Source organism: Haplochromis burtoni, unplaced genomic scaffold (genome assembly GCF_018398535.1).
Source record: "Haplochromis burtoni strain Fernald_Lab_line unplaced genomic scaffold, NCSU_Asbu1 Contig_485, whole genome shotgun sequence".
In the NCBI taxonomy this organism is placed as follows: Eukaryota; Metazoa; Chordata; class Actinopteri; order Cichliformes; family Cichlidae; genus Haplochromis; species Haplochromis burtoni.
The window spans coordinates 250688-273125 of NW_024582846.1; the positions used below are offsets into that span (position 1 = coordinate 250688).

At 42.3% G+C, this 22438-nt stretch overlaps 2 protein-coding genes across 3 annotated transcripts; both read right to left on the minus strand.

The window, feature by feature from the left end:
* Nucleotides 1-36: 36 nt before the first annotated feature.
* cmya5 (cardiomyopathy associated 5) lies at nucleotides 37-13364 on the minus strand. Its single transcript, XM_005947187.3, has 14 exons — nucleotides 11556-13364; nucleotides 10107-10752; nucleotides 7302-9980; nucleotides 4289-4384; nucleotides 3981-4199; nucleotides 3870-3892; nucleotides 3187-3311; nucleotides 2960-3094; nucleotides 2656-2802; nucleotides 2268-2415; nucleotides 2030-2163; nucleotides 1445-1562; nucleotides 1195-1371; nucleotides 37-1103 (listed from the first exon to the last, which is right to left on the minus strand). Exons 1-14 carry the CDS (start codon nucleotides 11669-11671, stop codon nucleotides 851-853), a joined length of 5016 nt encoding a protein of 1671 aa, XP_005947249.1. The 5' UTR covers nucleotides 11672-13364; the 3' UTR covers nucleotides 37-850.
* Nucleotides 13365-13512: 148 nt separating this feature from the next.
* tent2 (terminal nucleotidyltransferase 2) lies at nucleotides 13513-22006 on the minus strand. Of its 2 annotated transcripts, none has more exons than XM_005947193.2 (15): nucleotides 21927-22006; nucleotides 21419-21576; nucleotides 19016-19117; nucleotides 18658-18913; nucleotides 18437-18551; nucleotides 18271-18359; nucleotides 18103-18160; nucleotides 17760-17826; nucleotides 17593-17669; nucleotides 17313-17441; nucleotides 17179-17222; nucleotides 16555-16691; nucleotides 15484-15575; nucleotides 15299-15378; nucleotides 13513-15203 (listed from the first exon to the last, which is right to left on the minus strand). In XM_005947193.2, exons 2-15 carry the CDS (start codon nucleotides 21538-21540, stop codon nucleotides 15117-15119), a joined length of 1455 nt encoding a protein of 484 aa, XP_005947255.1. In that variant the 5' UTR covers nucleotides 21541-21576; nucleotides 21927-22006; the 3' UTR covers nucleotides 13513-15116. The 2 variants fall into 2 exon arrangements, with proteins under 2 accessions (XP_005947255.1, XP_005947256.1); XM_005947194.2 differs by having other exon boundaries at nucleotides 21923-21988.
* Between the last annotated feature and the right edge of the window lie 432 nt (nucleotides 22007-22438).

A 22438-nucleotide genomic window follows, 5' to 3' on the forward strand; every position in this document is an offset into this window, starting at 1 on the left:
AATTAGTTCAGTTGAGCAGATAGAAAAACAATCATGTTCTTTCAGACCAGAAAAATCCGTTTTTACAAGACAGAAGAAGAAAAACAGCTGATCTGCATTTGTTGACAGTCACACATAAGAAACAAAGAACTGATTACATCTCTTTAAAAAGGTTATTTACACAAAGCAAACATATTCACATTATGAAACAGTTTAAAAAGTGCCACAGTGTATGTTTGGAGACACAAACTCAGTCCAAAACTTTGTGGTGACAAAAAAACCCCAAAAAACCTTGAGTAATAATTTGTTGAAGGACTAATTATGCAGAGGTTGTGTTCGGACATCTATATGTTATTAGAGCATTTACTAACAGCATCTGTGATGAAGGGATTGAATGAACTGGGTGAAATTAGAAAAACGTTTACAAAAACAGTAAAAGATTGTCACATGTTTGGTTCAGAATTATAACATTTTTCACATTTCATTTTTCATTCTCACTCATCAATGGGGGAAATAAATCAAAGCACTTAATTTGAATCCATTTATATGAAATAAAAGCTCTATTTTCTAAATTGAAAGTGTCCTTTTTAGGTTTTTTTTTTTACCTAGATACATATATAATTTGAATTCAATTGCAGAAAACTAGCTTTTAAAGCTTTATGTGGTTGAAGTACTGATAATAATAACTTAGATTTGTATTCCACCTTTCAACAAACCCAAGGATGCTTGAAGTGATCGTTCTTCTGTCAGCTAACAACACACAAACCCATATATTAGCTTTAGAGGAATCATCTCTTCTACATTATTCTTCAACATTTTAAGAGTCCATCGTGACCTGTAAACTCTCCACTGTGTTAGGCTACTAGCAGAGCTAGCTGTCCTTGGTAAACTCCGGCACCACCGGCACCATGCTGAGCTCCAGGCTGCCAGGCAACTCCAAAGCCAGAGCGGGCTGGCATGGCTGAGTGAAGTTCTGTCTGAAGGTGCCTAATAACTGACCGCTTTGGGCATTGTAGAAAGACAGACGACCAAGCTGGTAGTCCAGGAGAGTGCCCACTCTGTCAGGCGTCTCAGTTACAAACACGCTGGACTGAATATCATTATGGAGTAACTGATACCTGAAACTATAGGGGCAGAAAGACAGAGAAAAGTGGAAGTTAAAGACCAAAACTATCAGAAACATCACAGCAATGGGTGAAAATTCCTTATGTTTACCCTGATGGTGAGGGAGTACACTGCAAACACCAGGACAGGCTGTTTTCCCCCAGTGAGCTGTTTCTGTTGGCTGTGCTGTATGCCACTCCGAGCCTGTAGGCCGTACTTTGTGACACGCTGGTTTCCCAGTAATAGATCCCTCGTGCTGGCAGCAGCTCACCAAGGATGGATGGACACCTTTAGGACACGATGATTTTAAAAAGAGTTTTCCTAATAAGGTCTACTGGATGTGTTCTTGGGTTACACTTACTGTGTGTCTGTGAGCGAGGCGGTTTTGTGTGCATCCTGGGAATAGTGCAGAGTGGTCTGGTTCTCTGAGAGCTGGAGAGCAGGATGAGCTGATGCCTTCAGCAGGTGGAACCTCGTCCCTCAAGACAAAAGTAACAGACAGTATAAAAACATAAGCAGGGGAGCAGAGATCCTGTAGGGTGGTTGCACACCTGTGAACATAAAATCATCATAATCAAGATTTCCGTGGACTGTTCTTTTTACCAATTTAAATGAACTCTACCGATTCTTCCAAGTAGAGTAGTATTCAGTCAGAATTATACCAGAAGCTTATTGATGGCTACCAAAAAACATCTCTTGGGTGCAACTTGCTAAGCCTGCATGCGTACTTTTGACCCTGTGTGGATTAGAGCAAAAACAAAACAATTCTTGTTCTCTTGTAAGGCATTAAAGATGTATGCTGCACATCAACAGCATCATTACAGCCTGGAAAAAGAACAATACAAAGAAATCTAAAGCACCACATTACTGTACCATTCATTCCCATGATGTCATGTACATCCTTTAAATTTCTAAACATGATTTGTGAAGTGTGTGTTCTTGATACCTTTTGTGGAAATGAGTGCAGCCTCGCTCTGTTCACTGGCTCCAGCCTCGTTCACAGCTTTGATGTAAAACAGGTAATTCTCACTGGGCTGCAGGAGAATCTTTTGCTCACAGGTTTTGATACCTGAGATGGATCTGGGAGTCACATCAGCAAAAATATATGCACAAACAAACATTTTACATAAACATCTAGTATAGTAACACGTGTCAGTGTGCTTACCGGTCTGGTTAACACCCACCTGAGCCCTTCTCCTTCCAGTTCATACTGTCGGCAGTACTCCAAAGTGTAACTCTGTCCAGGAGCCCGTTCTGCTGAGCTCCACCTCAGAGTAGCTGAATCCCACAGGATGCTGCAGCGTTCTGTGTCGATCACTGGCACTGAAGGAGCTGCCAGAGAGAGACAACTAATGAAAAGTACACCTTTATGGTTTTGCAGGACTTTTCTTGCTTCGTCTGTAAACTACAAACAGCCAGATTGCTTCCAAGCACATTGTCTTAATATAGCAGAGGAGAAATCTGAATTCTGTCAAGCATGTCAGGAAAAAATGAAAGCAGTTCTTCAACTTTTTTATCAGACAACTATAACTGTCTGATAACTGTTGCTATAAGTCCGGCGTGCAGACTGACCAGTTCTGAAGGTGAGTCTCTCGCTGGGCAGAGAGCAGCCTGTATAGTTGACAGCCATCACCCAAACCTTGTACATCTTGTCAGATTCTAGGTCCTCCAGGACACAGTAACTCTCCTTTACTGTCACACGGTACTCCTCTGACACAGCTGTGGACCACAGATATAAAACACCTCAAATGTAACCCTGAAGACAAACACCTCCTTACATTTATATACTCAGAAACCTTTTAATTTGTTCACTGTTCAACATCATTATTAGTCTTCCACAATTTTCCAGTTTAAGAAACATCCTGTAAGTATTTACCGCCCTGTGGATCCTCCATGCAGTAGACCTGGAAGCAGTCTATGATATCTCCAGGGTTGACTTTCCAGTAAACTGTGACGCTGGTGCTGGTGGCTGAGCCCGGCTCCTGCGGCAGCAGTGTCGGCCTCTGGGGAACTGAGACACACAGCAGGAAGCTTTATGCCACATATACGTACGTGTGATAGCATGAGATCTGCAAACACAGGGTAAGCTCACAGCAGACCCACCTGGGATTCCTTTTCGCTGTGCGAGGTTTGAGCTTGAAGTGTTGGCCTTGGCATAGTCCTCAAAGACCAGCAGTCCCTTGGGACCCAGCTCCATTGTCGAGGCTGAGTCCAGAGCTGCTGTAAGCCTGACCATAAACCACAACGTGAATCAGCATTAAAGTGTGAGCGATCTGCTCACTTGTCCAACTTTATCATCCAGTTTCCCAGACATAGATTAAGCCTGAACCTAACCTTAAAGAAAAATTCAGTGACGATCTCCATTATAAAGACTGCATTTAATCCATGCCTGGGAAACGCAGCCTATATGTTATATATTTCTATGCTATGGTAGATCAGTTAGAAACCCTCACCCATGCACACACCACATGGATCTTTATTTTGTGGCAATCAGTATAATTATAAAATCTGTCTTCTGATGATACTGACCTTCACACCTCTTGGCAAAACTTTTTGGTGTTAAATTCATGTTTTTGGTTAAATAAATTAGCACTTTTTGACTTTTTGTCACGGCTTCTTAGATATGCAATAATAAAACAAAAATTCACTCATGCATTTTAATATCCAGCATACCGGCATGCTCCACAGGTTGAGGTTCTGGAGGTCAAGCAGCATGCCAAACTGGTTGCCACTAAAGTCCTGGGAAACCACACTCATTCCCAAATCTTTAATTGAAAGCAAATTACCTTGCATGAATGTCTTCAGGCGACTAGTGGGGGAGCAGATTGAAGAAGATTTTATTAGAAATTTGACACAAACCCTCATGAGCAATAAACCCGAGGAGCTTCAGGACTCACGCTGGCCTCAGTCTCAGCCTCTCTGCTTGCGGTCTCCAGAATGGCCTTGGCCGAGTCAATGCTCTCCTGGAAGGAGACAATCTGATCATAGAGCTGCTCCAGCTTGGTCTTCTTTTCCTCCTCCATGCTGACAGACATGTTATTGTACTGCTCCATCACCACATCCATCATCTCCTTGTTCTGAGCCTTCATGGCCGCCTCGCTCTCTATGAACTGATCCTGAGCCAGACGAACAGCAAAGAGAGGCTTTTGATTAAACTCTACCATGAGCTAACAGTGCTGCTTAGAGCAACTAAAGCATGCTTTACCTCCACAGAGTTGTAGGCAAGCTCCAGCTCTGACACCAAGTCCTCGATGTTCTCCGATCTCTCCTGAAGCTCTGAGATCCAACCACTCAGCGACTCCTGTTTTACAAACGCTTACAGGTTAAATGAAGCTTGTGCGTAAGTTCAGTAAGGAAGATCTGCAATCACTCATCTCCCTGCTTTCCTGGGTGCTCAGCTGCTTTTCTGGTCTTTACATCACTACTGCTTCCCCATCCTGTCAGTCTCAATACTGACATCATTACTCTAGTCCAGTCATCTTCTTGCCCACCTTCTTTGAGCCAATCAGTGTGTGGTTTAAATCTCTGTTCTCGTCATTCTCCCTTTCAGACTCTCCTCCCCATCTCCACCTCACAGACACCTCAGTTAAAGCTCCATCCAAGAAAGCTTGGATGTAGTCATCATCTTCAGCACCACCAGCATCTAGACTTCGGGGGGCTCCTGTCCTAAATCCTGTCAGTGCTGGGATTTTGTACCACCATTGTCAAAGTCTAATTGCTAAAAAGTTTTTCTGTCTCAATAAATGATGTTCAGTTCTTCCAAGTGATCTCTTCTTATTGACATATCAGTTGTAAGCACTCTGACAATAATGCAAAGGTGCGAAGTGAAATATTTTGCATATGATGCCAAAGCTGAGCCAAAGCTCTCTCAGAGTTTGTAACCTCAAAAGATTATAAAGTTTTAAAGAAAATCTAGCAGATAAACAAGAATACAGATCTCTTTGTGGGCTGGTATCTCTGCCAGGGTTTCACAGAAGGTGTTTCATCTTTCACAACATTATTAACCAACTGAAAACAACATGCTTTCTTTTTTACTCATGATAACAACTTCTCAGTTGCTCTGTTGAGTTCTTTATCTTGTTTAAAGATTAAACAAATCCCTCCCGCAAGTTGTTACTATTCAGAGAGATAAAACGGGTTCATCCTGAAGTTAAAATACGAGTCTGCTGCAGCTTTAAGGCGAGCCATCAGAGACGCTATTCCAGGAAGAAGAGCAGCGGCGATCCCCTGTCACCGCTTCAGCACAAGCAGCTCACATTTAACTGGGTCAAGATGTGGTCACTGACCGCTCTCTGCTCTCTGCTAAGAGTCTTAACAGGTGTTTGAAGGAGAACGTGTGAACATACCTGCATACACAACCCTGGGCCAGTCACACAGAGATAGCCTTTAGCTTTACCAACAGCCAGACTTTAGTCATATGTCTGAATGTATTCAAATAAGATTTTTTTTCCAAACATCAGCCACTTCTTTGAGTTATTAACAATCATGACCACAGTAAATTTTCAAAGCAGTAACTGTAGTCTTGAAAAGGTATTTCCCTTCACACTGCTGGCTCCATAATATTCAACCACAAATTATGGGCCCTGACATCTTAGTTCTAAATTAGTCTGAGGGTCAGCTGGCTAATGTTTGATGCTTAAAATAAGCCAGTCTTTATTTTTCTGAATGCCATGAATTTCTCATCTAAGAGCAGATTTATAACATTACAGAGCACTTTAACACGTGTTTGACAAACAGCCCCCTGTGCATGTAGAAGTGAAGCAGTGCAATGCAATTTCTAGCTTGGAGAACTGGACCGGACACAGGTTTGCTAAGTTTCCTTGGTGAGCATGCCAGGATCAATTTTCCTCCTCTGTGGAGTACTTGAATATACTGCACTTCTTGGTGCTGAAGTCAGACTTAGATTAGAGCTTTGCTCTTTTGATCTTTATGTTGTTTACTCTCTACAGCTGTCAATACTTCACATAAATATGGTGGATCGCACATCATCAAGACCTGGTTCAAATATCAGCTGGAAATGACATTCAATCTTTCTTAAAATTGTTCCAACTTTCTCTTCATTTAAGTGCCAGAAGTCTGACATACCCCTCTCCTGTTGTCAGGTGTTTCCTGACAGACCACACAGAAAAGCCAAAATAACTTTTCCCTTAGTGAGGCGTGTGTGTTTAGGCGTTTTCTCTGATTGTTGCAAATGTGTCTTGAACCTTCAGCCTAAAAATGCAGATCTGTGTTTGTTTGCATTTTAATTTGAGGAAAAAGACTAAAATAGCTGATTGTTAGAAGGTTTCATTTCCACACGTGATGGCTGACCCTAAGCTCACCCAGAGGTACAGCGAGAGAGGAAAGCGCGCCTCTGTGTGTGTGTGTGTGTGTGTACGGATTGCATATCATTTTCTACGTGATGATGTCACACTGGACCTTTGCACCGATCAAAGCAGAGCATTGCATCACTACAATTCAATGTGCTTGGCTGCAGCCTGAGAAGTGGCGGCCTGTTGGCATTGAATGGAAATGTTGACTAATCTAAGACCAGTTTATTATAAACTAATGCCCGTAAAATGTGTGATGTTCATAACAAGAGTTCATAACACTGGTGAGATGTAGGATAATGAGCTGCTATTTGATTGCAGTACTCGTCAGTCATGAGTGTGGTTTTTGTGCTGTGTCAGCAGCTACATGTTTGAATGATGAAACAGTCGGGAGCCACTTTGACCTTCTGGAACCAGAGAAAATAAAAAATTTTGATTTGATTTTACGGTATAAAAACTGGTGTTCTGCTTTGTTCAGTTCATGATGCTGTGCCACTTTTTGTATTGCACTCTATATCATAGTTCAGAAAGGAAACTATATCCTGACTACTGCTCTTGGCTTTGTTTTTAGGCTTTAGGAAATAACCACTGTAGGCTAGGTAACCCCTTACAGGCTGTTTTAGACAAAATCAGGTGAGGTACCATAGAGAGCAATTACTTCAGCATTAGTTGTAGGATGTAGGTCCTTTCCCAGCTGCCATAGGGCGAAAGGCAGAGCACAATCTGGACAGATGGCCGTTCAAATTCACACCAAGAGGTAAATTAGAAACATCAATAAACCTAACCCCGAGAACTGCATGAACCAGAGAGAACCAGACATGGGGGGACATGCAAACTCCACACAGATAGTGCTAACCGCTGCTCCACTGTGCTGCCCTGGTGTGTAGCTGTGCTTCAATATTAGATTACCTTTATTTCTTCGTAAGCCGTATCCACGGCAGTCACATCGTGGCTGTGATGCTCTCCAGACATGCAGTCTTTCTCTGACATCAGAAATCCACAGGTGAGACAGAACCAGTCCATCCCCTGTAGCTCAGCAGCTAACTGGGCCTGCATTTCCTCCTCTGCGTCGATTATTTCATAGTCAGCCTCAATCATTTCTTCTTCTTCTTCTGGGAAATAATCTACCTTCTCTACCACCATCTGTTCATCCTCTTCTTTCTTCAGAGTAGGCTGTGGTAATAGCCCAACCACATCTCTCTGTGTTTCAGGTTCTGGCATCTCCTTTGCATCCTGTTTAGAAATCACTTCATATTCCATCTCAACATCAGGCACATCTGGGCACTCTGCTAATCCCCAATCTTGCTCCATTTGTTGCTCAACATCCTCTTTGTGCAGATCAACATGTGGAACTAGATCTGCTTTAATAACGCTCGTTTCTTCCATCTCGTGAATCTCTGCCATCTGTTCTACGACTGTTTGTTCAGGATGTATTTCCTCTCTGTGCACTTCATATGAATCCTGTTGGGAAGTAAAGATGATTTTGTCTTCTTCTATGGGTCTCTGAATCTTCGCCTCCTTGGAGTCAGCTTCCTCTACAGGTGCAGGTGGCAAATAGTCCATATCGAAATCATTCCTGGTTTGTTCTTTTTCTTCTGCAGAGGTTTCTGGTTCTACTTTGACTTCAGGCTCCATCATTGTTTCTTCTACTAGTGCCTGAAGTTCAGCTGTGCTGTTAGACTCAGGGAGAGGAACCGTATCTTTCTCTGACCACTGGCTGATCTCTACATCCATCTCTACAGCTTCTCCTTTGGGGACGAGGAGGATTAGCTCATCACCTACGGTCACTATGTCTTGAACCAAAGTCCTACTGGTCTCTGCGGGTACTTTAGAGTTTGTTTTGTCTGATCCACCATCAGCCATGTCTTGTTGTGTCTGCTGAGTTTTAAGGGTTGCATGAAGTTTCTCATCTGCATCTGTCGTGACTGCTTCTGAAACAGGCTTGGTTACTTCAATGGACGTGGCTGTGACCTCTAACCCTTCTTTATCCAACTTGTCCTCAGCAGTAGTTTCCCCTGTCAGAGGTTCGTGTCCTTCAGGAATACTTCTCACTTCCTGAAGATCGACACAAACTTGGGTTTGAATCTCTTTTTCATTCACTGCTTTTTCCGTTACCTCCACAACAGTGTGCACTGCAGCATCACCGTCTGTGATAACCTCAACAGGTCCAACGTCTTCGGCTTCTTTGTGCTGTGACGCTGGTGTTTGAGCCGAGGGTTCAGTCAGAGTGAACGTTTCCTGTGTTACAGTCTCAGGTTCCTTCACTTCAGCTAAGTCCTCTGCTTTGGTTACTAGTTCTTCATCAGCAGACTCTATTTTGGTGTCAGAAACAACCTCCTCAGGCAAACTCGTCTTCCAGGCTTCTGCTTGTACTTCAGATATATTGACCGCAGGAGGCACCTCACTGCTTACAGGTGCTTCTTTATCTGCACGCACTACAGGTGTCTTCTCATCAGTCTTTTCTAACACCTCCTCACAGGCATGCTCAGGTTCAGTGCAGCTTTGCTCACACTTTTTTTCTTCTTCTCTCTGATGACCCTCACTCTGTTGTGTATGGTCTACTTTACAGTCCGCCTGGTGAGTTTCAGGAAGTGGCTTTTCTGAGCTGCACTCAGAAGACTCAGTCTTGTCTGTCTTATCTTCAAGCTTCATTTGTTGATCTTCCATTTTTTTCTCTGGTGGTTTAGACTCTTGACCTGAATCTTCCGAGGTCACTCCTATAGTCTCCTCCTGAGTAGCCTCAGAGAGTTGCACTTCCTGCACCTCTGGTTCCTCCTTCTTTACCTTTTCTTTCTTTTCTTCTTCTGGCACTCGTATTAAACATCCTGTCATTTCAAACTTACTCTGCGGCCACATCATCCTTCCTTCGCTCTCACTGGCCACCGGCTCCGGTTGAACATCCAGCGTAGGAGATTCGTCTTTTAAAATGAACTTCTCCAGGTACCCATGTGCCTCCTCTGAATCTGACAAACGTCTCCTGTAAGACTTCTCAGATGCCACGCTCTCTGCCTCAGAGTATTCCTCATCACTCTTCCTCCTCTCACCCACAGCATCCTCGTAAAGGTCAGAGTACATGAAGGACATGGCAGTGGGCTCCTCCAGCAGGATCGGGTCAATGATCTTAGGAGGTCCAGGAGAGATAAAGATGGGCGTGAGAGTGGTCTCTTCACTCTCAAACAACACTGATCCGCTCCCTTTCGTTGACCTCTGGCTTTCTCGTCTGCTTCTCATCCCTCCTTGGCTTTCAGTCTTGTCTTCTTCTCTCTGATGTAGTGCATCAGCAGGAAGTCCTTCTCCATAGAAGACCTCATCAAGGTGTTCCCCAACTATATCTACGTCCGAAACAAACACAAAAGAGTCCTCAGATGCAGAGGGGGCGCCTGTGGCTGTTTCTCCAGCAGGCTTTTGTTCCTCAGCTTGGAGTTTTGCTGCAGGCTGTTTAAACTCCTCCTGCAGCTCTGCTTGTTCTCCAGAAGCCACCACATCCAAAAGGGTAAACTTCTCGAAATAGTCAATGTCACCGGTGCTTTCTCTCTGAGTGGGTGTGTGTCCACGCTCTGTGTCTGCTGATGGCTGAGAAGAATCTTGCTGTGGAGAAATTAAAATCAGCATCTCAATCCAAAAAGTGCACTGTAACACTTAAACTGACAAATGAAGCATAATAAAGATCACAAAGTTCATTATAACAATCTTTCAAATGAAACAGAAAAGTACCTCCTGGTGTTCCAGTATTTCCTCCCCCTCTGGCAGGACTTGATTATGTTGCAACATCCACTCAATGTGATTATGAGACTTGATCTTTGGAGTCTGATCCAGATAAGACAAATTGTCCTGCAGCTCTGTACTCTCCTCCTCGTCCACAGTGGGTAGTTTAGAGGGGACTCTAATGTTAAGAATCTCATAGCCCTCTGAAATCAAACTAAAAAGCTGCTGATCTTTGCTTTTGATTTCCTCCAAGTCCGTCTCTGTTTTGCTGTTTTCCTGCTTGACATTGGGAAGTGAAACCTCTGCCATCTCCGGTCTCTCCACGCCTAGAGCTGAAGCCGATCTTGAGCTACCAGGTCGGCTCAGCCTGTCCCCGAGCCTACTGCTTCTTCCTCCAGACCTCGTCCTCCTGCGGACTACTTTCTCCTCATCAAAGACGATGGTGATCTTTCCTGCAGCTCCAGAGCCCTCCATACTGTAAGCTTCAGAGGTGGAGCTCGTCTCAGAGGCCCACGGAGTAGAGCAGCGGCTAGAGGCCGTCTCCCAAACAATACCACTGTCCTCGCTCTGAACTGTTACCATCGAGAACGACGGATCCACCATTAGGCATTGGAGCTTGGGCTTCACCGATGGGTCCTGGACAACTTCTCGGAGACTGAAGGAGAGAGGAATTGACAGAGTGAGAGGAATGAGGAGGGAGGAAGGAAAGGCATGACTGCAAGAGGAGATCTTTTTTGGCACAGCTCATGGAAATATAACCTGAGGACAAAGCAATTAATCAAATCAAAACATATTCGAGCAACATTTTGGACCACCGAGGCAGCTGAGTTAATCTAAGATGAAAGCACAGTAACACCAGTTAATCTTTTCTCAAGATGATCACTTGAGATTTGCAGATCTCCAGCATTAGACCAGGTGTTTGGTGTGGAGCTGCCAGTGAGAGTGATGATCTGAAAAAATAATGATCTGATGCGCTCTGAGCCATCCCTCCGGCTATGAATACACCAGAGCCCCCTGAAAGGTGACGTCCCAAGGCGTCATTCATGTAATATTAGAAAAGCGAAGCCTGGCCTTCTGGGATGCATCCAACATATCAGTTTCTTCTACTATTTATGAAATGGGAAGAATAAGTAGAGGAAACTAGTATAAAAATGAGATGTAAAACATGTTGTGGTGAACAACATCGAACATTGATATAGCTGCCACACCGACACTTCTTTACGTGATTATTTAAGGCATTAAGTTAGATTAATGGAGATTAATGGAAACTAAATTGAGTTTGTTTTCCAGATGGAGATGAGCTACATCTTCTCCTTTCCTTGTTTATAAATTATTTGATGCTAAGAAGCTCAGAGACAAAGAGCTAACATTTTTAAAAAATCACTCTAAAACAGAGATAATATGAATAAAAATGAGGTTATTCAGATTCTTTTTTTCTTTTCTTTTTTTGTAAATCACCTGTTTTGTAGCTCTTCCAATTCATCTTCATCATCCTGGCTCATGACATCTGAAGCTTCACACTGAAACTCCTGCAGCTCCGTCATCTCCGAACACAGACTCTCACATTCGTCCATCTTGGTAATTTCCCCCAAATCTTCTCTTTTCAACTCCAAGTATTGTTTTTTAGAGTCCTCCTGATGTTTTGAGTCACTCTGAATTGGTAGTCGGTCCGCCTGTTTGTGTCATTCTAAGTTGGGAGATGTCCATCTGACTCAGCGAAGGACAGAAATAGACAGAGCCGGGAATGAAAAGTGGGGAGTCAAGTAAGACAAGGGCAAAGCAATTGGTGGGGGTGCATATCAGTAGAGACTGAGTCAAACACACAAACAGCGAACATTAAGAATTTAGAGTTTCAAATTTTTAAAAAAAGCAGTGTTTCATTGCACCTTTGTGTGTGCCAGTGGCAGCTGACAGAGGCGATATGACTTTAAGTTCAAAATCCCCTTCCCCCAGTTAAATATAGGCCATGTGCTGAAACACTACGCCTGCCACCCCGCTGCTGGTGGCAACACACACGCACCCACATATCTTGTAAGCTATCTAACCGCTGACCAGAACTATACAGGAGTCATAAAACAAGTTGTAATTGAGCGTCAAACCATAGAACAAAAAGCAAGCGGCACACTGCTGCCAGAGGAGGCTGAAAATAATATAATAAAAAAGATCATAATTTCTCTAAAGAGCTTTAGAAAAGATTATACACATAAGCTCGTGAAGGGTGAGGTTGAATAAACTGCATTACCTTGAGGAAACCAAAGATCACCGACTTGTCACATCCATGGATATGATTGTTCCAAGTTAAGCACAGCGCATGTGGATTGATGCAGAATAAATAAAATATTGTATAACTGGTTAATGATGTGTCTTTGAATGGTTGCATCACTGTGCTTGGGAAATTCTCTTAATACAGCTGAGCAAAAGTCTTTTAAGCCTTATATTTTGCTAAGAAAATGGGAAATAAATGCAGAGATTTTCTGTCCAAGTGTGCTTTAATTCATTTGTTGTGTTTGTGATCATTTTCATGCTGAAAAATTAAGCTGTTGCCAATCAGATGGTTTCCAGATGGTATTGCATGGCTGCTTGTCTGTGTTCAAAAGATCCCCCAACACCGACTGAAACGACCCTCCACTGTGTTTTACAAACGCTGCAGACCCTCAATGTTGTACCTCTCTCCTGAACTCCTCTGTGCATATTGATAACAATTTGGAACTTGAATGCAAAATTTCTAATTTCTGACCTGTTGCCACTGATTTGCAGTCAAATTCATGTTCACTTGGCATAGCTCAGCCTTTTGTCCCCGTTTCCCTTGCTTATGGTTTCTTGACATTCACCAGAGCATTTCTGATAAGGCTTTAGCGATCAGTAGATGTATAAACTGAAGGGCCAGATGCATTTCTCACATGGCATTGAAGTACTGTTAGTCTGTTGTAGATATATTCTACTTTGATCCTGTCCATTTTCATCAAAAGGCCACAATGAACACCATTCTGAAATGTGCCAGTATTGATTCAGTCTTTTCTAAATTGTCTGTTTTAAGTAGACACAACACTGGTTCATCCCCTAAGGTAGGTGTGATTTTTAATGACTCACATATCAGTGTTAAGTCAATAAACAACATTAAAAAAAAGAACCGAAGGGAAAATGGATGAATAAGCAGTAAATGTCCAAAGGAAAGAAAACCCTTGAAAGACCTCCAGAAAACCTGGAAAACTATTGCTCAAGAACGTCTGAACCCTCGGAAAGAAAACATAAAGAAATAAAAGGTGGCTCCAAAACATTTGCAAGGTATTTATAGAAAAAAAAGTCCATAAACCTTAATTTGCTGGTTACATTTTCAAATGGTCTCACATGTGATTACGAACAACACCTCCCCACCCCCCAAAACGAAGCCCGTGTACAATTTAATCTGATTTTGGCGCTTCTATTTGCATAGCCAAGATTTTAGTGGACTTCACATGAAGCTCCAAAATATACATTGAAAACAATCATACATCTTTAGAGATTTAATTTTTTTTTTAAATAAACATTTAAAAGTCAGGAATTCACAAAATGTACAAAAAGAGGAAAGAAAAGACAAATTTACACAAAGTGTAAATTCTTTAAATAACCTATGTATAAGTAATCCAAACATGAGTGGATAACAGGTGTTTTGCCCAAATTCATCAAGTACATTTCTAAAATGACACTGCACAGCCTTTACACCAGACAATGAGTTCTTGATGCAGGACATATGGACCAGGGGAAAATCTAGAGTCTGGCCTCTTTGCAGCCCTCGAGTGACTTAAAAGTACCCTTATCGTGCTTTGGGGGTTTCCTTAAGTCTGTTGAAAGGTTTGTGTGCATATAAAAGGCTTACAAAGTTATAACAGCCAAAAAGCAGCTGTTTAACTGCCTGAAACACCTCATTTGCAATCCACGATTTTCTACAGTTACTTATCTACATCACTAGGTAACAAACTGGCAACCTCCCCACCTAAGCTAGTCTGATATGCCCTCTGACAAACAGTGGGGACCTGATTAAGTCCAGGCGCAGGCAGCTGCTTGCAGGACGTACAGCTTCTGGTAGCCAGCTATAAAATGTTTCAGCTACGAGAAATCGAACACCAAATATTCTGCAGACGAATGCAAGAGTAAATACGAGAATTTTTATGCGCTCCAGACAACAAAAGGTGTGTTTCAGACAGAGGCAGCAAAGCAGTGGGAGATTTCTTTTGCACTTTGAAGCGTGTAAAGAATTTTAGCAGAACCAAATGACATTTAGGAGCCTTTAAATGAGTATAATAAGGGCACTTCAAATTACAACACTGACTTAAGCTTTAGGCGGTGAGCATGGGAAACTAGAGGGCAATTAATGCGGTTTTAAGCAGAAAGTGTCTGACGTGTTTAAATCCACCACATTCTCACTGTTGACCTATAAAAATAAAAAATAAACTTTGATGTTACAAGTTGGTCCAGACAGAACCATGACAGACTGTACATGTAAATACGTGGCAGAGATGAATCGTTTTTAAATACAACGCTGTGCAGTATGGCTCTAATAATGTGGAAATTTAACCGAGATCAGTGGCTGGGACTCGCCCTTCAAAATAAAATGCTGCTGCTTCCATTGAAGTTAACTTTATGTAAGAGTCATCTCCCAGTTCATTGATAAACATATTCCCTGCAGGGAAAACGGGCCATATAGCAGCAATATCCATCTCTTATAACAGGTTCAGCATTTTTCTGTCATCAGTTTAGGTAACAGGATTTTAATTTCAGAGGCCTCTAGCATCTCTATAAAATAAATTTTTCCCTCAAATACTGTATTATCCTCCGTTACACAAATTTGACAGCAATGCATTTGAAGTCGGTGGTCCATTTTGAATATTACAGCCACAGAAAACACAGATACGGAAGCGGCCATGAAGGTGCCAGGGCAGCAGGGTTTCTCTCTCAGAGCATCAACATGTTGTTGCACTGTTTCAGGAGACGGTCTTGAGGTAGAGGACACCAGTTAGCTCATCTAATTAGAGGAATCTCTCATCCCCTGGATGACTCCTTAATGATGATGGCTCTGAAAGGGAGGATTGAGTTCAGCTCCTTCCTCTCGTGTAGTAACCGACACGACTGAGGAGACAGAAGCCGATTATGAATAACTCATATCTGGCCCGTAGTGGCTTGGAGAATGAAGAGCGAACACGGTTATCAAAACTTCAACGTACCTCAGCAAACTTCGCTTTAATGGCATCGAACTTGAGCTTCTCGTGGACGGCCCTGGCGACGTTATTTCTTTCAAAAGGCTCTGAAACAAAAAGAGTCACTGTTGGATTACTGTGGACATTTCTCACAGCGATGCGGATGTTGAATGGTGGTGGCTGTGGCCTGTTACTTCCAATAAACTGCATACCTTCCACACATATGAATTTGTTATTCCACTCTTTAGAATTGTTCTTAGGGAACGCTCTGGCTTCTCGAACAGAAATCACCTGTTTATCCCAACTGCAAGACAAAGACAGCAACAGGAAAGGGATTACACTCAGTGCTCGTTAGACTGAAGGTTAACGCAATCTTCAAGCGCCTCAAGGACTACAGCAGTGCCTTTGCATACTACTTTATTCCAAACAGAGTGCAGACAGATTAACTTTCTTCCAAGCATGAGATAGCTTTAGTTTAAGTCATGAAAACAAAGAAAAAACAAAGCCTAGCCCTTATTTTTATCAGAATTACAAGAGGGTCACATAACCATGTAGCAGGGAACACCACATAGGCACAATAAAATACAGGAACAAAATATTTGACACTGTTTTTGAAAAAAATAAGCCGAAGAAAGTTTTTTTTATATTTATAGCCACTGCATGTTAACCTTGCTAGCATTGGGATGGACCCCTTTTCCTTTTTTTGCCTTCAGGATTTCAAAAATTCTTCAATGTCATAGATTCAACAAGGCACTGAAAATATTCTTCAGAGATTGTGGTTCATATTGACATGACAGGATCACACCGTTGCTGCAGATTTGTCAGCTGCACATCCGAAAAATGAATCTCCTGTTCCACCACATCCCAAAGGTGCTCTATTGGATTAAGATCTGAAAACTGTGGAGACTATTTGAGAACAGAGAACTCACTACCATGTTCAAGAAACTGTTTAAAATGATTTAAGTTTAGTGGCATGGTGTGTTATCCTGCTGGAAGTAGCTACCACACGTGTACACTGTGGTAAAGGGATGAAGCACTCAACACCAATACACAGGGATCGTGGTATGTCATGGTAGTGCTGTGTAAGGCCAAAGGTCTCACCTGCTCCTGCCCCTCAGCAAGAAACATGAAACCAGGGAGGAGGAAGCGGGACAGAAGACAGTGAGGAGAAACGGAGGACTAAGAGGGAGGAGGAGTTAGCAAGGAGAGTTGGAGATGAAGAAAGGGAGTAAGAAAACCAACACGGTAAAGAGCCACTCAACATGATACTCATTGGAAGATACCTGAAATCTGTGGCATAGTACTTGAGAAATCCTAAGAGCAGCTCCCCCAGAGAGGACTGGTTTCTCGAGATGTAGGGAGGGATGTGTTTGGGTCCCTCTGGAACCATGTCCAGGTTCATTAAAGGATTAAATGACTCCTGTTAAAATCAAGACACGGGACAAAAAAAACATAATAAGGAAAGCAGTGAAGGAGGCTTTATGACACACGCTCAGAAACCTTGCTTTTATATAGGAACATAACAAGAATGCAACCAGTTGAGTTGAATCCACTAATGCAAAGAAACTCATCACGGACGAGTTGCACTTGCTGGCACAGGCTGACTCAGACCACCAGCAACGTGTCGGCATGTCTGTCTGCATTTATAAATTAGATGGCGCTTATTTGCAAACCTTCACCTGCCTGTCTTAGAGTGACTGCAGCCAGTTTGATCACAGTTTTTGTCTTATTTTTCTCTAGTGTGACTGAGCCATTAGAGATTCTTTAAACAGTTTGTCAAGTAGCTAATTATCTTAATAAGTGGTAGGTTACAAAAGAAAAAGAATATTGTTTATAAATGGCTTTAAATGAAAACAACATTGTCAAAAAGAGATTTCAATGACTGAAAATGCAAAGAAGATACTTACTGGGTAGTCCCTCTGTAGAGATGGGAGGACAGGTTCACTAAGAGCTACAGAAAACGCATCATATACAAATCAAGTCAGTCTAAGCCAAAAGAACAAGTAGGAGGAATCTTTTCTGCACGTGTGACTGTACTGACTCTGGAGGTAGTGCAGGACCATCAGCGCCAGCGTGTAGCTGCTTAATGTTCCTTTGCTGGCATCATTGATATTATTGTACCGTGCCCATTTCTTGACGACGAGGATCATGGGTCTTACCCTGAGATCAGCTGTAAGAGAGACCAAACAAACACAGCATGTCAGAACAAGTAACCTATGCGTTGCTTATAGCTGGATTAAAAACAAATGATCACAGGCAGAGCTGAAGTTTGAAAAGCTGCTGCCATGAACAAAATTGGTCTTATTGACCGTCTCACCCACCATAGGCGTAACTCCTCAGAAGGAATGTATTCCTGATGCCCACTGTGTTGTTGACATTCAGATCAAACTCCAGATCACTACGGAGTGAAGACCGGAGAGAATCATAAACATCATAAATCTGCTTTCTGATTTGATGATGACTGTTCCAGTAACTGCTTTGCTCTCACCTGCCTTTCTCCCTGAACCTGAGGATTGGCACTTTGGCTCTGATCAGCTGATTCCTCTCTACATAAGCTGAAAATCAAAACAAACATCATGAGATCCATTGTCATTTGTTTCATTTTCTATAAACAGAAACCCATTTTCCACTAAGTGAACAGCTCCCCCTAGTGACAAAAGCATAATTCTAAGGGAAAATCTTCATATCAGAGCTCACGAAGGACACCAATAATTGTATTTTTGGTTAAGAAAACTTACTAGATAAATGCAAAAAGACAGACATGTGTACGGCCGTTTAAAAGTTAACAATGAATTCTGTTTTTATAGATGATTTGGTATTTGATTACTCACAGAGGGTTTTGAACAACTTTAGGAGACGACCAAGAACACGAAGAGCATCAGTCTTTTTCTGGAACAAAAAGAAGGAACACTGCAAGTGTTAAAGAGGAAGTCAGGAAGTCAGTATCTATGATTGCACATTTCCATGACATTTACGGTACAGAAACAAAGATAAGTTACATTTCCCTTGATAACCAGGCATATATCAGCATCGCTGCACCGGGAGCCCAATCCGTTCATAGATGATCCAGTCAAGTAAAGCCGCGCAGCTGTGAGAAAGGCACATGGTGAATAAAAATCAAAGCAGCAAGACAGAGCAGAATGTGGATGTACAGGTCATACATACATGGAAAGATTTGCTGTATGTCTTGTTGCAGACGAGCGCGGCACACCTCCTTCCGCTCCAAATCTGAAGGCTGCTGCTGGCACGCCTCAAACAGCTCCACCATCTGACAACTCAGCTGAGGGCACATAAACATGTGACGCTGACTAAACCAAACAGATCTACACGTAAACATGCTCAGACTTCACGTTTATTAGATAAAGACTAAGTCCTTCTGAATTTACCTTTTCCGTAGTGCTGGCATGCAGACTGCTGGAGCTTTCCACCACAGCGGGTACCTGAGGGCGGATGTCTAAGTTACGACCGGGATAAGAGTGATCAAAACCAGTGAGGGATAATCTTGAGGGCTCTGCCACCGCTCGGTCGGTACGATGATGTGGAGGCCGGCTATGAATTAAAGGTGGGCTGCTTAAGTGGTGTCTGGAGGTGTCAACACGTTGGCGCTTCACGTGATGAGCGCTGAACTGATCATTCTGCCTCCTGGAAGACGCACGAAGACAAAGAAAGGTAATAAGACATGTAAAAGGCAGTGTACTTGGACAAATGTGGTTTATTCTTGGATCGATAAATAGTAATACATACTTGCGCCCATTGATCATAGCTGGCATGTGACGAGGCTGAACAGTAGAGGTGGATGGTGGGGGGTTCCATTCATAAGAAGGCAATCTCTCACGTCTAGGAAAGCTTACAAAAACACATATGCACATTTTACTGCACAGAACACAAACATCTAAAACAAGCAACCACTAATAAATGATGAAAAAAGATAACTTTTCAGTTTCTTTGTTTTGTTTTCTTTCACTCGGGTGCCACGAAGCATGAATCCATACAGAGCGAGACGCCTGGCCTTTGCCCTTAACAAATGTGATAAAAGTTAGAATGCAATATTTATTATTGGATTTTGTATTTCAAATGACTGCGAGACAGAGGGTTGTGGGTTCAAACCCATGGAGCTGCTCTGTGTGGAGTTTCCATGTTCTCTCTGAATACTCCAACTTTTATCCGCAGTCCAAAGACAGACATGCAAGTGTGAATGGTTGTCTGCTTCTCTGTGTTACCCAATGACAAGTGGAAAAGACTCCAGCCCCACCACTGCCCTGAAGTGGATAAGCGGTTAGAAAAGTGGATGGATATATTTATAATATGTTTAGTGCTTGTCAGGAGCAAGACTTTAGAAGTTCAGAGGAATGAAGGTATGCTGACATCTCAATCTCAAGAGATTCTATACTTAGCAACACTTGACATACAAACTCACCATAAGTTAACCTTGCTAGCATTGGGATGGACGCCTTTTCCTTATTTTGCCTTCAGGATTCCAAAAATTCTTCAATGTCATAGATTCAACAAGGTACTGAAAATATTCTTCAGAGATTGTGGTTCATATTGACATGACAGGATCACACCGTTGCTGCAGATTTGTCAGCTGCACATCCGAAAAATGAATCTCCTGTTCCACCACATCCCAAAGGTGCTCTATTGGATTAAGATCTGAAAACTGTGGAGACTATTTGAGAACAGAGAACTCACTACCATGTTCAAGAAACTGTTTAAAATGATTTAAGTTTAGTGGCATGGTGTGTTATCCTGCTGGAAGTAGCTACCACACGTGTACACTGTGGTAAAGGGATGAAGCACTCAGCACCAATACTCAGGTAGGCTGTGGTGTTTAAATGATGCTCAGTTCATACTAAGAGGCTCAAAATATGCCAAGAAAATATCCCCACACTATTACACCAGCCTTAGCATGAACCATTGATACAAGGCAGGATGGGTCCATGCTTTCATGCCATTTATACCAAATTCTGACCCTCCCCGCTCCCATTTGAACGTCACAGCAGTCTTCTGTTGTCCAATTTTGGTGAACCCATGGAAATTGCAGCTACAGTTCCCTGTTTTAAACTGAATGAAGTTGCACCCAGTGTAGTCTTCTGCTGTTGCAGCCCAGCTGCTGTTCGGTGTGATGTGTTGTACATTCAGAGATTCTCTTCTACAAACCTTGTTATTTGAGTTGCTGTTGGCTTCTTATCAGCTCAAAGTAGTCTGGCCATTCTCCTCTGTCATATGACATAAACACAGGAAATTTTACCCAGAGAATTACCGCTCACTGGCCATTTTCTCCTTTTCGGGCCGTTCTCTGTAAATCCTAGAGATGGTTGTGTGGGAAAATCCCAGCAGATCAGGAGGTTGTGAAATACTAAGACCAGCCTGTCTGGCACCAACATGCCAGGCCTTGTTCAAAGCCACTTAAATAGCCTTTCTTCCTTATTCTGATATTCACTTTGAACTTCAGCAGGTCATCTCAAGGATGTCTAAATATTTTAAATGCACTGAGCTGCTGCCATATGATTGACTGATTAGATATTTATTTACTTTAACAAGCCTCAAACAGGTGTACCCAATAAAGTGGCTGGTGAGTGTACACTGAATATATGCATCCTCTCTTGTTGCTTGGCCAAATTTGATGAAAAATTCCTGTTGTGAATACTTTTTACATTTTAATTTAGTGTTATCAGTACACAACAACATTTCAGTTTCCCCACATCAAGACTTTTAAATGAAGTTCACTATAATAAAATTGACAAACACTGCCTGTTGTAATTTCCAGCAGACCAGTTGGCCAATTAAAAAATTATGTGTAATGTCTGAGCACCAGAATCCATATTTACATAATCAGTTTTCTATCAAGTAAAAAGAAAAATCATACCAGTCTCATATATAGGAAACTATCTTCTTTCACTTTTTTTTTTATTTTTAAATGACTACAGCGCTTATTCAACGATTAAAAAAGGTGCCAAATAAAATCGATCACTTATCAATAATATCAACATTAATCAACCAGCCCTTGCAGCTCTAAACAAAACGCACCGACACAACAGGAAATCTCAACCACAGCTAACAAAGTTTACTGCAGTTCACCTTGAAACAACTGCTGTCCAGTACACCCCCCGACACTGATACTCGACTTTTTCCATTCACGGGACTCACCTGTTGACACCTGGCAGACTTTGGTGGTTGTAATCGTAGCTCTGGGGCGCCGGTGGCGGTGGATGCAGACCGTTACTGTAGGCTGATCGTCCCCTCGGTGGGGTAGTTCTGCGGGGGAACATGCTGTGGTTCTTTAAAGAGCTCCAGCATCAACTTCGCTGATGGTACGAAAGAAGAAGAAAAAAGATATTGAAGCCCATATCATGCGTACCGGAAGAGAAACCGTCAACTGAGAAACTGGCGTCATCTGTTATCCAATAATAATATTAACAGTAATGAAAAGTTACTCAGGAAATCGAAACTTTAACGCGCAGTGTAGCAAGCTAACATTCGCTAGCTGGTGACTAGCAGCGCCTAGCTAGCTAATTTAAACATCGTTGAAGACAACAGTAAAAATTAAAGGCGTTTCTGTGATGCTTGTAATGAAGGGGGCACCTGGAGAAATGTGTCAGTAAATTTTAACAATATTCACCCAAAACCTGAAGCCAAAAAACACGAACACACCTACCAAATTGCATGTCACATGTAAACAAAACTGAAGATGCTAATTTCCTGCGTACATACTTCCGCATTGATGCCATGACGTCATGAAAAGGGAGTTAAAGGGACCGTATCCGCGAGTTCTTTAAAGGAAACACCCACCCAGCTCGTCTTTGCATGTTGCCTGCCTTTTGTTCTGTTTTCTGTCGAGATGATCCCACACTGTTATGTATGATCTATGATATATGGTGAGATCCCGGCTCTAGGGAGGCCAATCCATGACTCGTAGTACTCCACAATGTGTTTTTCTGTTCAACTATGCTCTTACTGCACTGGCAGTGTGTTTGGAATCAGTGCAATTCTGAAAAATGAAGCTGATGCATATCAGATGCTTTTCACATGGTATTGCACAGTTGGCCAATGCTTTTCTGTGTTTATAATTCTATCGTCAATAAGATCCAGAAGACCACTGCCTGAAATGCAGCCCCACACCTGTGCTGGGTCTTTGCTGGATTTGTCCTGATTTTAGTATCTATATTC

Bases quoted from the DNA above. Each gene is read 5' to 3' on its own strand.
- tent2 (XM_005947193.2), bottom strand. From the start codon at position 21,540: ATGTTCCCCCGCAGAACTACCCCACCGAGGGGACGATCAGCCTACAGT. The intron at 18,552-18,657 runs GTAAATTCAGAA...ATGTGCCCTCAG, and splicing joins ATGCCAGCACTACGGAAAAG to CTGAGTTGTCAGATGGTGGA. The intron at 17,223-17,312 runs GTCAGTACAGTC...CGTTTTCTGTAG, and splicing joins GGTCCTGCACTACCTCCAGA to CTCTTAGTGAACCTGTCCTC.
- cmya5 (XM_005947187.3), bottom strand. From the start codon at position 11,671: ATGGACGAATGTGAGAGTCTGTGTTCGGAGATGACGGAGCTGCAGGAG. The intron at 10,753-11,555 runs GTGATTTACAAA...TCTCTCCTTCAG, and splicing joins TTGGAAGAGCTACAAAACAG to TCTCCGAGAAGTTGTCCAGG. The intron at 1,372-1,444 runs GTAAGTGTAACC...CGTGTCCTAAAG, and splicing joins GCCTCGCTCACAGACACACA to GTGTCCATCCATCCTTGGTG.